Source organism: Orbicella franksi, chromosome 1 (genome assembly GCF_964199315.1).
Source record: "Orbicella franksi chromosome 1, jaOrbFran1.1, whole genome shotgun sequence".
NCBI lineage: Eukaryota > Metazoa > Cnidaria > Anthozoa > Scleractinia > Merulinidae > Orbicella > Orbicella franksi.
Genome location: NC_138145.1, coordinates 27,461,585 through 27,479,193, shown reverse-complemented (window position 1 = coordinate 27,479,193; position 17,609 = coordinate 27,461,585). Strand labels below are relative to the sequence as shown.

Here is a 17,609-nt window from a genome sequence, read left to right as displayed (position 1 = left end):
TACAATCAAGGAGCACATTAGTGTTAGAGAAAGAGAAACAATATTTACAGAAACTTAGGAGTTTTGGGGAGCAATGTAAGGTAATTCCCCTGAAATAAAATTGCACATAGATTTTTGTTCAAACTTTGTCCAATGAATATTTATCATATGAGAACTTAAATTATAAAATAAAAAAGGGGGGTGCCCATGCTCGTTAAGGAGCAGTGAGGCATTGAAAATGTCCCATTTTAGCGTTATTTAATGCTTATTACAAGAATGTATCCCAAGTTATTGTAAACTCTTTGTGAGCCCAGACTCATGAGAACACGCCTCAAACTACAGCCAATACTTGTGTCGGACACAAATAAACGTTTTAAGTTTGATTTTGACAGACAGCTGAATCCTTGTTAAAATATTGGAACCAAATTGCCTGCCACGGCTATCAAACTGCAAAATAGAAAAGACTACACTGCAGCTGCTATTTTTCTTATTTCTTCAATTTTCAAACATAGAAATCAGATCAGTCTTTTCTAACGCAAAGCTAATGATTAGTTGATTAAAATGACTGGAACAAAATTTGGGGTGCCCGAGCTCGTTAGTGAGCTATAGCCATTTTTCAACTGACGGAACTCAATATCACGGGAAATCCGCCATGTTTTCAATGTGCGCGTGCACGAACGCGCGCTAATGACGCCATAAATTATGCGCAGTAAGGATGCGCAATGCAATACTGGGGAATGACCTTAAGATAGCTCAAAACTGTTTCCAGCGTTTAGATTTTGATGGGTCGTTTCAACCACTCTTTATCACTTGATGCTACAATCATGGGGTCAAAAAACTGCCCAATCATTGGTAAACACGATATTATCATTTTTGTGACACAATAGGTTACCATAGCAGCAGTATGACCTGCTAACACGGTGAAATTTTTTTTATATTATAAAATTTTAATTAGTATAATAAGACGCCACTTTTGGCAAAGTTTGAAAAAATATCTGTTCGTAGGGCTCAGAGCCACTTCAAAGTTTCAAAACTTTATGGTGGCTCTGAACCCCATGATCAGAATATTTTCAAATTTCGCCAAAAGAAAGAGAAAGCAGTCGGCACAAAGTCACCTGACAAAATGGAGAAGTCCCGTGCTCAGAAAGCCTTGAAACTGTTTCGCAATCTGTAAGTGATTATGCCAAGGCTAACGAATACTTTGAGAAAGTACCTTTAATAATGAAAGAAACTGACAACAGAGGCCGGATATTATAAAAGGCCGGAGTAGCGCTAGGGCACCAGCACAGATACCCTCCCGCTGGCAACAGCATGAAGAAAACTTAGAAAACCGCCCAAAAATCAATGCAAAAAGCAGAGCCGAACAAAAAAGTTCATGAGCGGCAATTTATTTGTAGCTTTTGAAAAAAGCTAGAAACTGTTTACAATTACTGGTAAACAATATAAAAAATGCCCGAAAGGACCTGGATCGAGTAATGACGCACTTTATTTTGGTATCTTTTTCATTGTAATGATCGCTGCTATCTCTGGAGACTGGTTCCCATAATCGCAACAATCGCTAGCTCGCTGCAGTTTTGTTCGTTCCCAGGTGATCGCGACCATCGCTGACCTATTTTCCCAGCCATCATATGGAAATTAGCCTTCTTAAGCCATTAATAATTCATCTAGTTTAAACAAAGGAAATCATGACCGTGGCGGTGTTTGGATATCTGAGCTTAATTAGCATAGATTTTACGATTTTATTTTTTCATTTTCTCCTTAGTTTTATGTTAATTTCGATTGAGAAGATGTATTTAACACTCAAGAGAGTGTTTAACCACATTTCCAAACACCTCGAAGTTCGTCAAAAATACTCCTCTACGCGTCATATTTTCAAGCTCTTTTTGGTGTTTGGAAATGTGGTCAAACACGGTCTTTCGTATTTGATATATCACTAAAAGAATCCGGAAAAATTATGATTTGTCTATTATTTCACCTACAGGCGTTTTAGAAAGAGATGCTTGTTCAGTGCACAGATCAATCAAGTGAGTGAAAACACATAGTGAGTCATAGTGTGAAAAAAGATATCACAAAGGAATCAAAACAGTGCCGAGTGGCAGCGCTGACATCAGGTCATATTCATATTCCCGGTATTGGACTGGAACTAGCTTGCAAGTGAGGCTAATGCGGGGAGTCTTTTCAGATGCAAATGACATTTATTTCTTTTTAATGATATTCCCCCGCATGAGCCTTTATTGTAAGCTAGTTCCAGTCCATACCGAGAATACGAACATGGTCTCTTCTTTGCATTATAGCACTGTCAGTAACAATGTTTATCGTTTATTTAATATGTGCAAAAGTTGTAAATTTATAATACGAAACCTCACCTGTTCGATCACTAACGTTCTCATTATTTTACCTGCAAACTGCAGAACATGTTGCTGTTGTGTTTTGTTAAAAAATATATATTGTATTAGATCATTCTTAAAAGAAGATTATCTTTTAAGCAAGGAAGTTTCACAGCGTGACCGAATTCAGAAAATGAAGCTTTTGTATTGAAACTGAATATAAGCGTTCCTATTTATAGTAGTTTTATTGTTATGAAGATATTACTACTAAACTTTGTTCACATCATACCCTCTACAACTCATACTCTAGCATTGCGGACCTCAATTTCTAAAGTGAGATTATCCGAACAAAAATAGTCTTTACATTTCCAGGCTTGTAAATCTGAAAAAGAAAAAAAATGTTGATTTGCTTTCACTTCTTATCGTCTTAAATATGTTTTTCACGCTGCCTTTTTTAAAATTTAAACTGGATTCTATTTATAAAAAATTAATTACCAACAGTCCAAAATAACAATTGTTTTTCCAAAGTTGGTGGCGTGCTAAGCGCACGCAAGGAAGTTATTCTCTACGACTTGGGAGGAAAAACGCGAAACGTAGCCTTTTTTGTCAGTTCTCCCACAGAAGGTTGTGATTTCACAGGCCAGAACACTCTACAAAACATGAGATGCCGTTATCCTTCGGTTCTAGAAACTTCAATGTTGCTTGTTTGGGTAATTTGGCTTCACTGTATCACAGCTGCAACCCAAGGTTAGCGATTTTACGTAATAGGTGTCGACTTGAAATTGAAATTGTCTTTACTCTTGGCTAATGTTTCTATAAATTTACACATAAATGTAACCACTATAGTAAGGCACCGTCCACACTAAGCCCGAGAAATTTGACAACGTCGCTTTATTTCTACGGTTAGGCCTACCGTCCACACTAATCCGTCACGAAAGCGCGGAGCTTGGAGGAATTTGAAAAGCCAGCTTTCCGTTTTAGTGTGGACGGAAAACGTTTTGAAAACGGAGCATTTCGAAAACGAAGACATTACGATAATCCTGTGATTTCTCTGCCCGAGTTTTTCTCAAACACGAATCCAAAATGAGCGGTGATTGTTACATTTTCAATGTCTCCGGCGTAGTGTGGACAGAAAACATTTGATGCGTTTTCAGATTGATAACACCGTTTGCAAATTTCTCCGGCGTGGTGTGGCATGGACAGGGCTAAGAGAGCTGTTACAGAAATTCAAACTGTTGGGACGACTGTGTGAGTTTTTGTTTTACAAACATATCGAGCTTTTACTGAGTCGATCGTCCGATTTGTCTGTTAGCGCGTAATTTTAAAGAAATATTTACAGAAAACCAAGAATGAATTTACTGTCACTGTTTTTTTTTTTTCGACCCAGAGCTTTGTCGCGAACTGGCTTTCGTGGGCGTTTTTAAAGACAAAGCTCTCAACAAAAGCATCGTCAGAAACGTAACCGTACAAGACGAAGAACTGTGTCAATGGAAGTGTTTTCTGGATGATTCCTGTAAATCCTACAACCTTGGACCACCTCAGGTGGGAGAAGAAGGGAGAAGAGTTTGTGAACTGAGCAGCTCTCACCATGTATTACACCCGGAGCATCTAGTGTCTAGACCTGGTTTCATTTACCGTTCCTCAGTGGTAAGTTTATAACACAGAGGCAGTTTCTCGTGTGAGTTTATTCTTCTTGACAGAGCAGTGCGGGAAAGTTCTCAACAAAGTTTGTCATATTAGGAAAGTATTTAGTGAAATTAAAACCACTGGAATGACATTGACGATGCTCTATAGGTCAGCGATAATCTTGCGAAATCGGGAAAAATATTCATGAAATCATTCGTCGGAAAATTTGTGTGAACCACAATTTCATATTGCGTTGGTAGTTAGGAACTGAGACATTGCCTTACGTTGGATTGTTTCATCTTTTGACAGAATCCCTGTGGTGCTCCTTGTCCAGAGAAGCAATCATGTTTGTCTTTTGGCAACGCGGGGAAATATTCCTGCCGTTGTCCAGATTCTGGTTTTACCGGAAGTACCTGCACCGAAGGTAGAGTTGATAGTTTAAATATGCAAAAATTGGCCGTTACAACCTCGGGATCTGATGTGTACCTGATCGTTTCTGATTGATGTGGTTGCAATAGCTTTTCTTTTATTTGGGCAGCGATGTATCAGTTATTGAAAGAAAAGAGTGCATGAATGTCTTGCCACCAACAGAAAACTGAAGTACAGCAATGAAGTATAGCAATTTTGCCCCCTCTAAGTCAGATGGCTTCTGCCAACTTGGACACAACATAGAATGGTTTCACCCTCTGTTGGACCAAGGTCAGTCAAACCCCTTAGTTTTCAAGGGAGAATAGTTATGAAGTTGTCTGAAGCCCTTAGTTTCCACGGCAAACACATCCCATTCTTTTTGCTAAGCGTATCCGTTGTGTTTCTAGATATAGATGAATGTGTGGCTAATACGCATGACTGTGCTGCTGAAGCAGACTGCAAGAACACCGAAGGCTCGTTTATTTGTACTTGCCATGACGGATATCAGGGCGACGGCAAAACTTGTCAAGGTGCGGAAATTACCAAATGGCAAACATAAACACTGATTATTACGTATGATTAAATGCCTGATTAGTTCCTCATTGGTTTTTCTCTCAGACGTTATGACTGAAAATACTTGTTCTGAAATTTCAACATAACGTTCAGTTTCTTTACAAGCTGAGCTACGAATCCCTTGATACGTTGGGAACAGGATAATGCTAGGTTCTAATTTCCTGTCTGTGGAGTACCCGCACTCGAGTATCAAGGCTTAGTGGCTCAGTTGGTAGAGCACCACACAGGTATCGCCGGCAAAGAACATGAGTTCGGATCAGGTTGTGTCCTCAATTTTCAATTTTCGTTAACCGGTACTTGGTCACGCAATTTTCGTTAACCGGTACACGAGGACACAACCTCGGATCACGTTGACGCTTTCATTTTAAAACCCATTTGGTATATGGGTAGTCAAATGGAGACGAGTGAAATTAGAAAATAATTTCACGCGTGTTTTTTCAAACTGCAAGTGAAATTATTTCTTGATTTTACTAGTTTACCATTTGATTACCTTTTAGTATCATGGGTGACAAATTACGCTAAAAAAATAATCGTGGGTTTTTGACTTGTATATTACATCGAAAAATTTTGCGCCAAACGTTGCCATGGCAATTTTATAAATTCGCACGTGAAATCATAAATTAAATCTATATAATTCCGCGCCAAAATTAAGGAGGAATTTGTCACCCGTGATATTACTTCTGTAAAGATCATTTCAATCATTTTCACCTGTGTATATGCAGACAAGCAGGCATTGACTTACTAACATTGATCACTTGGTGAAGCTATCGCTGATTCATTAAACGTGTGGTATCGTCATAGAAACTAAGATGCATTGTTTGCAAATATTTCCGAACAGATAAAGATGAATGCTCAAGGGACGAACACAACTGTAACTCCGCTGAGGCTTGTGTGAACACGATTAGTAGTTTCACGTGCTCTTGTTCTGAGGAGGAGATCCGGGATGGAGGCACATGCGTTGGTATGAACCGGCTTCTCTTTTGTGGCTATTAAACTAAGTGATAGAAGTTATGGCTAAGCAAGAAAAGTAGGGAGAGGACTAAAAAAATTGCGGTTTGTTATGGTGACGTTAAATTGTTACGAAATACAATGAAATCTGGATTCTCGAACCTCCAAGGGAAATGAAAACTGGTTAGAAAGATCGGGTAGTTCGAGAGATCGAGGGTAAAACTTAGTGTTGGACTGAGGGAAACGACTTTTGGAGCGAGTTATCGGGAGTTTCTAAAAGTCCAGGGTTCGAGAAAACGGTATTTCACTTTATTTCATTGAACTTTCCGTAAAGATATTTCAAGCCTATATTTTGTACGTACTTATGGACAAAGAAGTTAAAGTCAGAGGCGCCACAGCCTGATGGTAAGCGTCGCGGTGGACTCTGAGGCGAGCTGCGCAGGTTCAAGGGTTTACTGCACCATGTCACTGTGTTGTGTTCATTGGCTTAACTCAGGGTGCCTTTCTCCACGCACGAGTAGAAATAAGAATACCGTAGATGTGATCGCTAGTATTCCTTTCAATGGGTAATGCTACAGAATCCAGGATGAGATTCGAAGGTATCCATTTTGCACCTAGCCGGTACAGACTCAAAGGTATTAATCGATCGTTTGCCAATTTGTAGGCTTTCCTTTCCACTGGACGCTCAATGGTACGGACAGACTTCTCAGGTAAGAAACTCATTTTTTAAAGGGTAAAATCGGAAAAACATTTCCGGAGTGTATGACCCCTGACCCCTCTGATCTAGACGCTCGCGCCAGCGGCGCTCACCACCCACGCTGATGGCGTCGAAAGTCATTGAAGTGTACAACCTAACCCCCCTTTCAGGAATTCCTGGATCCGCCCCTGTGTTACCGTGCTTACATCTGAAACATGTACAAATAGGGAAAAAAAAAAACGTTAAGTTCAACTTTTCTCGCAGGTTAAGTGCGACTGCAAAGTTCGACGGTCAGGACGGGATTACAGTTCTGAAACTCGATGGCAAGCCATTGTCGTACGCTGAAACACCAGCTCTTCCAGTCCACAGCACAGACCTGACTATTGCCGTGTGGATCAAGCTGTTGGGGATACAAGGGAACCGTCAGCTGATTTACGGTGATTGGCCGGCTAGTCAGTCATTCGGCTTGGGCATTGATCCTAATGGTAGACTCTGTTCCGGTGCATGGAGTGCTACCGGTAATGTACCTGTTTTCGCATTTTGCCGGAGGTAAGCCAGCTGACTCGTATACATGTACAGTATGTCATAAATAAAATAAATAAATAAATAAATAAATTACAATATTTAGAGAGAAAGCCACATCAGCCTTAGCTGGTTTTCATGCAAGTCCTCTATCCTGGTGGAATTGGAATTTGAATATATTGTCTTTGTGGAGGGAGAAAAAACGGAAAACCCGATGAAAAACCCTCGGAGCAACGCAGGAACGAACAAACAACTCAACCCAGATATGGCACCGGGACGGAATCGAACCCGGGCCACATTGGTGAGAGGCAAGCACTCTCACCACTGCGCCACAAACTCTCACCACTCGATCACAAAAGTCTATTTTGAACTCAGTAGTCAAGCAGTTACTGAAATTGAGGAAAGTGGGTAGATTGTAGATTCTACGGGCAGGACGATGCGAGGGAGGACTTCGTCACAGGCGTTACGCAGACAAAACTGGAGAATGCATAAAGAGACAACAACGTAACGTCCCCTTGGGGCAATCATATGTACAGGTATTTGGCCCGGGATCTGTTCGTCGAAGATTGAAGTTCCTGTAGCTTCGTTCTCAGAAAACAGCTCGCGTCTCGGAATGGATGGTGCCCGCGGACAAATGTCCGTGTATATTTTCGCCTCAAATGGTTCTTGTACTCAAGGCTGCATTATTTTGGGAAACCGCGGATCAGGATTTATGGTTCAAACCAAGAGATTACCAAGGTAAGTACCTTGATAATCTCTTGTTCAAACTCATCTCCTGTTACCTGCCTCAAAGGAAACATTACTGGACGAGCTATATACCGTTAAATTTTAATAATCATGGCTTAAATATTCTTAAATTTACTAATGACGGAATTCGCCCCCCCCCCCGGTCCCCTTCTCCCCTCTGCCCTCCGCCTTCAACCCTCCTCCTTCCCTATCAAACTCCCCCTCTCCCCCTCCTCCTCTCCCCCTCTCCTCTCCCCCTTTCTCCCTTTCCCCCTGCCCCTTTCCCCCCTTTCCCCCTGCCCCTTAAGCGCGGTCGCGGAAGATGAAAAATGCCTGATCTAAATACGATTAACGTGGCCGATCATTTTCTTACTTTGTGGTCGCCTTATGGTAGTTTTGTTCTTAAAGAATTCGTATTGTCATCACTTAAGTTAACGTGATTTCGACTCGTTCTCTTGCGCAGTGAAATCATCGTTCCAAGAAATGAATGGATTCACGTAGCAATGAGTTGGAAACGCGGGTCCAGTGGAAAACTTAAACTGTATGCAAACGGAGAGAAGAAATTTGAAACTGCCGTTGATGGAAATGTAAATCTCGATTTTAGGAATTCAGGGCGTTCAGTTTACAGCATTGGCTTAAGAATAGACACTGGAGATACAATCCAGGCCTACCTAAGTGACCTGGTGATCTTTAATCGCGAGCTTCCAGAACACGAACTTATGGAGGCGTGGGTTCAGAGTCACGCACTTTACAATACTCTCTTTTCTTGATTAAACGTGAGAAGCACCAGAAAAATGGGAATACTCAGCATACTTTCCAGGTGTTCTGTTTGCCCATTCGATCTGCAACAGCATTTTATCGCCCAAATGGCCCACACACATCCTGCACTCCACGCTGACCCACAAAATAAGGAGCCCGCATAGGACCTAGGATGAGGGCTCCTGAACAAGACAGCCCCTAGAGGAGGGGTTCTCTCTATGGTGGACTAAGCAGGGAGGCTTCACCTGAAAGGCTTCCTTTTTCAGACTGGCGGTGAATGAAGAGTCTCATAGAGATAATTGGCCATTTAATTGTGGCTAAAATTAAATTTGCAGCACACGTACCAACTACAAATTTCACGACCTCTATTTTATGTAAAAATGCTTTGGGTCAGACAATCTTTACCGAGCACTCTAATTCCATATCTGGGAAAATAAGTAAACTTCGCACTATGTAATTACAGTATCAATAAAAATTTAGAAAAATTGGCAAAAAAATTTTCTTCTAATCATTGTTGTTGTAACGGGTAGCAGAAGTACATTACATCATGGCGAAAGACGAAAAATCTTATGGTCTCATGCCCTTAAACACGGTCGCCTAAGATAGAAAGAAGTATTTGTTAACCGAAGTTTAAGTCCGTTGTTATTTTGAACAAATCCAACCTTATCTTGTGACCTTCATTAGACTTATTTTCTCGCAGAAAGCAGCGGGGAGGATATCACGTTCATTGACTAAAGCTTCTACAAGCAATAGGGTCTTCAAGACGCTTCAATAACTCCAAAATAAGTGCGATGATCCCTTGGTTTATTCAGTGCGCTCCTAAGATGAGATGTTCGTTATCTAATTACAGCGAAAGTTTCAAAACAGTTAAACATGCGAAGATTTGGGTGGAACTTTCGTAATGGTGCGTAATAGCCAGATAGCCAGATTCCTCCTAGATCGCCTAGACGATGTAAATCCGAGGTGATATCCTACCTTTTTACACTAGTAAGCAGATTATTGAATCTTTTGTACTTGTAAATTGACAACCGAAACAAACTATGCCTGCGTAACGAAGTTCAAATGACTTTGCCGTTTTGAATAAAAATTTATGAAATCTTGGTTAACGGGGAGGAAAACACTGACAAGTAAAAAGTGAAAATTCAAAATGCACTTAGGTCAGCTGGAAATTCATCTGACAAGTTAAGTTCACAACAAATACGACAAACTACAACTTTACCCGTACAGTACAATTGAAACACCAGACTTGTTGATTGTTAGTCAAATTTTCATTCCTTCCTTGACTTAAGACCTGTTGACGGCCGATCGACAAAGTTCTTTTCTTTTTATTTTTGTTGATGTTAGAAGAATCACTTTTGCGAGTTCAAACTCTACCTCTTCACTTTTCAGTCGGCACTATCCTTTTAGCTATCGACTAGTCCGTCCCCCAAACAATCTTTTATTGTCTGCCATGGCCATGTCAACAAAAGGCTTTTTTCCCATCGCTCTCTCTCTCTCTTTGTTAACCGTAAGTCTAGCTGTCTGGTTTGACAAATATAAAAAAGAATAATTTGAATTGTCGTAATCTGACTCACTTTCCCGGAGCCAAAATCCAGCTAAGTCGGTTCAAATCTGCTCGAGGGCCTTTATGAAGCCAGCAAACGAATTGAAAGAGAAAACGTTCCTTAGTTTTACGTTATTTTTTCGGGAAAAGAAATAAGGAATTAATCAGTGGCAGGTGTGTCACGTTTACAACAAGAAATAATTTTATTCAAATAAGTACTCGCATTTTTCAAGGAAACTTGCTGGAATCTGGGTTAACAATGAAAAACGCTGTAAACTCAGCTTAAGTAAAACAAATAACATTTACCCAGGCAATGAAGTCAAAATACAGGCTATTTAACCGTAGAGATGTGCTCAACAAAAATCCACAACAAAAACTTCACCTGTAAAGTCAAATTCGCACACCTGATGTGTCGCCTTTTCAAGTTTAAATGGTTTACACAAACTGTACTTTCCTTTTGAAACGTAGCGACTGTAGTTGGCCAATATATCGCTTCTTTCGTCCCGTTGTTTGCCGTAACAGTGATTAATTCCGCGAGTTCAAACTCTCCCGTTTTCCTCAACGGTTGCATTTTCTTGTTGGTATCGTTGTCGTCATCCCAATAAAATTCTTCGTTTGCCATCGACCGTCGATGAAGGTTTCCAGGGCTTTGAGGGAACGTGGGGACATCATTTATTTCAAGGGACCAAGGGATATTTATAGATTAATTTGAGGAAACAAGGGATATCTTTACAATTAAACGTAACTTTGACAAAACATTTTAGGGAAAAATGACATTTTTTAATGGGGAAGAAGAAAGAAAAAGTGACATTTACCAGGGATCTAGGGAAAATGCTCGTCTCGCGATAGGAAAGGAAACATGTTATTGGGCTGGCCTTTAGAAAAAGCAAATTACTGTTTTAAATTAATATTGGAAATTCCACTGCTAAGGTTTCTTCCCACCCTTCGGAAAAAAATTCGTACGCGCGCCAGTTGGCGAAAATTTCCCCTCGCGGTTTCGTCTTTTTAAGCGATTATGACACCTTCCTGGTTCATTAACTTTATTTGAAAATACGTTTGTTTCTAAATAATTCGGCCGCTTTTTGCGATTTTTAATATTTTTGTTGTGTAAACTTAAGATGAAATGACTGACTTAAATTTTGTCAAATGAAAGGAAGGTGAAGGTGGGAAGTAACCTTCAGCTATTCATTACCTGTCTCTCCTGGTCACGGTATTGTGAGCTGACTGGTGCCCATGGTCAGTACTTGTTACATTAATTAACTTTTTTTGTGTTGTTTCCCAACATCACAATGTACCAAAACGCTTTGAGACTTCAACCTATATCCAAATTCGGTTTCAGTATCAATCTTTAAGCAATGGCAAGATTTCTGGTTACTTTTTCTTGATAATTATTTCTTGTTTCTCGAATTGTCTTTGTAATTAACTCGTTTTGGTCGATGGGACAATTACCAGAGAATAATTAGTTGACGCATGAAAGAAAATGATTGGGTCATTCCACCCTTAACTCGCCTCTATGGTGTGGTTCACAATTCTAATTGGTTTTGTGCCATGTGGCGTGGTTTCTATTATTTATGGCCAGTTTTAAAAACCTCGACTTTTAACCACTAAAGGGGATTTTCATCACGGCGTCCCGCTGATCAGGATATCAAAACCAGTCGGTAAGTTTTAGTACAGACCTCATCACGTAACGTAATGTTAACAAAAGTATATTGCTTAAACACTGAGACAAAATTGTACACATGTAAGCTACATCAGTATGACAAAATGTGATAAAAACCACTTTAAATGCGAGCAGTAGACGACGAAAAAAGTTGGAATAAACGGTTGAAATTGTAAGTTATAGTTTTAGGGGACATGAAATGGCACGCAGTACATTTTCTGATATTAGTCAAGTTAACGTTGACAGTGGTTGTAGACAATTTTTGATACAAAATCAAGTCATTAACGAATAAGTTCTGAGTTTAAAATACACTTATTTGAATCAATCATCTACTGGATTGGTGTTTGTACATGTGTTTAACCCTTCCTTTTGTAGCCATTGATTCGATTTCTAAATATGTTTTAAGTTTTGACTGTTATTCTAATTTGATTCCCTTCCAAGCAAGAAAAGAGTTCTTACCGAAATTTCGAGTCTAACTCCCTCTTTCCTTGGAGCAGTTTTAAGTTCATCCTTTTTCACTGGTATCCAGTGTCAAGGAAATAGATCAATTTTTTCAATAGTGTCAGTTTTCAACTAGGCATTGCTTTCTTTTGTCAGCTTTCAACAGAAAACCCGCTGTAGTAAGCAATATCAGTTAACCTATGGTATTGTGCCATGTCTTGTATTTCTGCCACCTTAGAAAAAAAGCTGTGAGACAAGAGGAACAAGATGTTGAGAAAAGCGATCATTGTACAGGCTCTGGTATTAACATTGCAGATATTTCTGCCTTGCATTGTGCACGGATCACGGTCTTACGGGTAAGAGGCATTATCACAAGCTATCAAAGTATAGGTCAAACCAGGTGTATTTCCTAACTTCTCATAATTAATTTCTCATAATTGCTCGTGATTTCAAATAGGCCTTGCGCTTCGCGCTCGTCCGATTTTGAAATTACTCGTGTGATTACTCCCTGAATTGTACTTATTATTATTATTATTATTATTATTATTATTAAAGGTCATTCCAAAGAAATAATACTGTAACATTACTTATTATGGAGGGAGCACTCGGAAATAAGAACTTAGAACTACGTTTTGTAGTTTTGTAGTAACAAGTACGTTTTGTAATGTTATGAAGAATCTAGCTCTGTTACACCTCCTACGACTGGGAAGCAATTTCCCCTTTGCCTTAACTGTTAGAATGTAGAAGCAGTGACAATCAAACTAAGGCCTAGGGCAAACGTCGAATTCAAGTCGCGTCGAATAAATTAAAAATAGGTGCGACAAAGCCGAGTCGACTTAATTTCAGCGTGGTAGCAAACGTCGAGCCTGCGTCGATCCTATTTCACAAGTTGCACTTCATTAAAACACGGGAATAAGCACGTGTCTCTGTGCTATTCACTCGATGCGCGACTAGTTACTGCTAGGACTTGCTAGCGAAATGCCGATACTCTTCTTTTCAGATAACGGTAGACCCGGCGCGGCTCTCTTTAGGTCCCTGTCACAAGCCTCGCAGTATGCAACGCTTTTACCGGCTGTCTGTCCCTCAACGTCCTCGTTTTCTTCAAACACTGAACATTTATTGCAAGCAGGCAAATTCGCATCTCAAGCATTTATATTTAGTGTTAATGAAACAGGAACAACACATTTCCATCACGCTGTGCGATGTCAGCAATGACTTTCGGCATTCTCTTCCGGTATTCTCGTCCTCAGAGGCCGCGCTCCTTTTGGTGCTGATCAAAAGGAGCGCGGCCTAAGAGAGATGGCCGGTTAACACGGGTCTTGCAGTAGTTTACTGAAAATAATCTCGGGACTTTGATAACTGGCCGCTTAATAAGGGGTGGCCACCTAATAGAGGTTCGACCGGTAGCATCTTTCACTGTAGTATTTCAAACGTTAGCTGATATTAAACTGACGAGGTCTTGATAAATTGCCTTCCCTAGATGCATGGAGGGACGTTGTGCCATGGACAATTGCCGAAACGCGCCGGGAAATCGACAGTCCACTTACTGTTATATAGCAGCTGATTCGGCCGGGAATTATCTCCGATGTGGTGGAAGGGAGGACTGCAGAGGAGCAGCTCAAAGCTGGGGAAATTGCAAGGCGTTCTCGTGTTTTAGTAATCGCGCTCCTAGTCCGTACAGAAGTCACAGCAAAACGTGTGAGAGCATGAATAGAAAGAAGGTCGGCGAGTTGCAGGAAGAGTGCAGATCCTTCAGTTTTGAAAAATGGACAAGAGACTACGACAAACCTGGTAAAATAGTGAAAAAGTTCGAGCCCTGCGTAGGTTCTCTCATCGAGGACGAAGCAAAGACAGTCATCAAGTACTGCTTCTGTTACAACTCCTGTGGGAAAAGTCAAGCGGAAAGTGACGCCTGTACATTCACAGGATTAGATCGAAGATTAGACTTTGAAGCCAACACAGCGTCGACTTACGAGGCAATGTACGTACAGTAATTTATATCTGAATCTATTTTGATATAAAAATGTTAGCGAGGCGGTGACTTGACGGTTTAGCAGTTGAACTCTGGATCGACCGGTCTGAGTTCGAGCCCTGGCCAGGGTCATTGTGTTGTGTTCTTGGGCAAGGCACTTTACTCTAGAAGTGCCGGCCCACCTCATCTAAGTGGACAAATGGGTAACACGGGAATATTCAAGGGTAACCCTGCAATGGACTAGCATACTATGCAGAGTTGAGTAGAAATATTCCTAGCCTTTTAATACCGCAAAAACCGAATAATCTCCAGCTATATGGGTTACACTCTTTTTTATATGTATATAAGAAGGTCTAATTTAGAACAGAGGCTGAACGTTCTTATATTTTTTTGCGATTTGAGACTGAAAACGTTCTTGTGATGTTCTTAAATTTACATAGTATGCAAGGTTAAATACCTTGATAATCTTTCAGACTTTGTATCACCTGATGACTTGGATGTTGTGGAAGTTATTTTGGAACAGTTATAAATAAGAACTGCTGATTATTACAAACCGATATGTGCGTAATGCAATGAGAAAATCATTGTTAATGTTAACGCGCACTGATTGGTTAAAAATCGTGTTGCTATAACTCGATGGAAACACAGCACTAGCACGAGCTCTTGACGTAATGATGGTGCGAGCAAAGAGAATTTATATTTTGATAACCAAAGTTAACAAGTTGTTTTCCTTTTTTTCGTCGCAGTGTTTTCTAAAAGAAATAGAAAACATGCTCTCTGAGTTTTGATCGAGTTATAGAAACACTCGTGAAAGTTTGGGAGAACTCGAAAAAGCTGTGGAAACGCTCGCCTGCGGCTCGTGTTCCCACGGCATTTCTCGTTCTCCCAAACTTCCACTCATGTTTCTATTTAACAATTAGATTATTCGCTCTCGATTTCTATGACGTGATAGTTGATACACGTTCTTGGCTTCTACTTCCCTCAAGATCCATGGTTAACTCTTGCTTAAACTGTTTCTTATTCGCCTAATTTTGAATATGGTGAAGTCCTTGCTTGCTTTACTTATTCCCCTGGGTGAGTTCAGGTTTTACTATCTCGTGTCTTGTTTTAAACCTTGTCAGCTGCAGAATACCAGGCTTACATTCAGTTAGTGTATAACCTTGTACATCAAATCTTTTTAGCCAGTTGAAGGAATCGCCCCCCAAGGTAAAGTATAACTTGTACAATTGAACGCATTCAGAGCAATGAACGCATTTAGATCAAAGGTTCATTGATTGCGATTCATTTACGACGTTTGTTAGACATTGCAAAATTTGGACCGTAGCTAGTAACAGGTAAACCAAGGCAAACAGGTTCCTGTAAGAGGCTATGCATCAAATAAACGTGTCTGTTTTTATTTTTTATCTTGCCTCTATAGAAAAACCTTTGAGAATGCGGAATAGTATGTTTTGATGGCTATGATTTAAAGTTAACCTGATTTTGTTATCTTTTTTTTTCTATTTCATTTTCTGAAGATGCAAGATAGATTGCGAACCCACCGACAAGGTATGATTTTCACTTTGATGATGATAATAATAATAATAATAATAATAATAATAATAATAATCATAATAATAATAATAACAACAATGATTTTATTTCCGTGTCAATTACATCTAGCAGTGGAGAATCCCCACTACTAATGGGGGACACCTAACTAGAGCTATCTGAAAATAATATACAGAAAAGTGCTATAAGAGAAATTAAAATTATGAGTTACAAACGTGGCAGCCACTACATCCATCTAGGATGTTGTCTAGACCTAGCCTCCGTACGTGGGTCTTAAACTGCTTGAGATTTGTCGCCGATCTTTCTTTATTTGTTAGTTTGCTCAATAGTCTTAGGCCTAGATATCGAATTGAATGTTTTCCATACGTAACAGCCGTGTTAAATCTAATCTTCTCTGATAGAGAAGGCAAGTGACAACGAAAAAACGAATACAAATAATATCTTGAATATGTGGACACTCAAGGAAAACAGCAAAAGATCGATTCGTTAGAGCATACAGCGATGCTACACACTAAAATAGCTATTGTCTAAAATAAAATAAAGGTGAAGGATAAGAGAATTAAAATGCATATAGGCCTCATTACCAAGGATTTTCCCAATTATCAAATTAGTTTTATTTAGACATGGTACCACGAAGGCGACGCCAAGAGAACGTCTCCAAACAAAAGGTTTAATAGACAGAACAATGGTTCTGCACGTACGTTTTGAATCTTTATACATTTCTTACCCGTCATCTGCAAACAACAGCGTGAAATGACCAAGTTCTACTTATTTTGGTGAACGTGAACCGCAATGGCTATTTTTTCCTGTTCTCCTTGGAATTGAACGCTGTCATTGCATTTTTAGCTTTTTTTTTAGACAGATAGGCTCACTGAACAGTTCAACACAGTTGCGATATTGGAAGGTAAAATATAAATCCATTTTTTACAAGGCGTCGTCTCCAGCGTCGCCGTCGTCATTGCTAAAGCTCCCTAATATTAACGGGTGCGTTGTGTTGGATGTTTAATTGGTGGAGAATGAAAATACGGCGTGTAACTAAACCCGCTTTGGCTGTGCACGCGAGCAGAGTCAGTCCGTATCACACGATTGGCTGAGATTTCCAAAAGCAGGAGTGTTCTAAAAATAACTTCGGATGGATTACTATGGAAAAAGGCCTATATGAGGGATTAACTCTCTCTCCCTCTCTTTATCTTCCCTTGCTAAAGTAATAAACTTTTTGCCCAATTTCTGCAATTTCCTGGTCGGGTACCCCTTGCGAGTGCACACTAATAACCCATCTGGTGCATGATCACTTACACTTGTCTTTGTTTTTGTTACATTGCTATCCCACAGTATAAATTCTTGGCGAGACTTAAACACAACAAGCCAAATAAAGCTAGTCTAAAAGTAACAATCACCAAGGGAACGTCATCGTCCAGGACTACATCATCTGGAGGAAGTACCAGCTTTACTGTGTCCGCTGAACTCGGCGCCTCCATACTTAAAATATTTTCAGCGAAACTTGGCCTCTCAGCGACCACGGGATTCGACTGGAGCAGCAGCTCCAGCTCCACCAGTGTTGAGGAAGTGAAACATGAAGTCAGCGTGGAGGTGAATCCCGGCGACGAAGTACTTGTGTACCAGGTTGTTGGCGAGTGTGAGAATTCTGATGGTACCAAGTACACTCTCAAGACAGGAAGATACGAGACCAAAGGCAAAAGTGGCGAAACACTGGGAACTTCTGAGATACCTCCTGAGGAAGGATCTAAATGGGTATAAATTCTATTAATAAGAATTTTCTGCCATACCACACTTGGTATCATATACCATGAGATACATATAAAATGGAATGATTTTCATGGCTAATGGTCATTAAAATACTTCAATGAAACTAACGCTTG

The 17,609-nt window shown here is 40.0% G+C and overlaps 2 protein-coding genes across 3 annotated transcripts; both read left to right on the top strand.

Moving 5' to 3' along the window:
- The first annotated feature begins 32 nt into the window (after positions 1 to 32).
- Positions 33 to 9,083, top strand: LOC145500584 (uncharacterized). Of its 2 annotated transcripts, XM_081480107.1 has the most exons (10): positions 53 to 80; positions 1,961 to 2,003; positions 2,917 to 3,053; positions 3,694 to 3,953; positions 4,242 to 4,356; positions 4,748 to 4,870; positions 5,752 to 5,874; positions 6,526 to 6,571; positions 6,823 to 7,107; positions 8,270 to 9,083. In XM_081480107.1, the coding sequence occupies exons 3-10, from the start codon at positions 2,966 to 2,968 to the stop codon at positions 8,574 to 8,576; spliced, it is 1,347 nt and encodes a 448-aa protein (XP_081336233.1). In that variant the 5' UTR covers positions 53 to 80; positions 1,961 to 2,003; positions 2,917 to 2,965; the 3' UTR covers positions 8,577 to 9,083. The 2 variants fall into 2 exon arrangements, with proteins under 2 accessions (XP_081336240.1, XP_081336233.1); XM_081480114.1 differs by lacking the exon at positions 2,917 to 3,053 and having other exon boundaries at positions 33 to 80; positions 8,270 to 9,081.
- A 2,420-nt stretch (positions 9,084 to 11,503) lies between these two features.
- Positions 11,504 to 17,590, top strand: LOC145500619 (uncharacterized). The gene is made up of 5 exons (XM_081480142.1): positions 11,504 to 11,766; positions 12,448 to 12,565; positions 13,690 to 14,190; positions 15,696 to 15,726; positions 17,062 to 17,590. Exons 2-5 carry the CDS (start codon positions 12,477 to 12,479, stop codon positions 17,485 to 17,487), a joined length of 1,047 nt encoding a protein of 348 aa, XP_081336268.1. The 5' UTR covers positions 11,504 to 11,766; positions 12,448 to 12,476; the 3' UTR covers positions 17,488 to 17,590.
- The last annotated feature ends 19 nt before the right edge of the window (positions 17,591 to 17,609 follow it).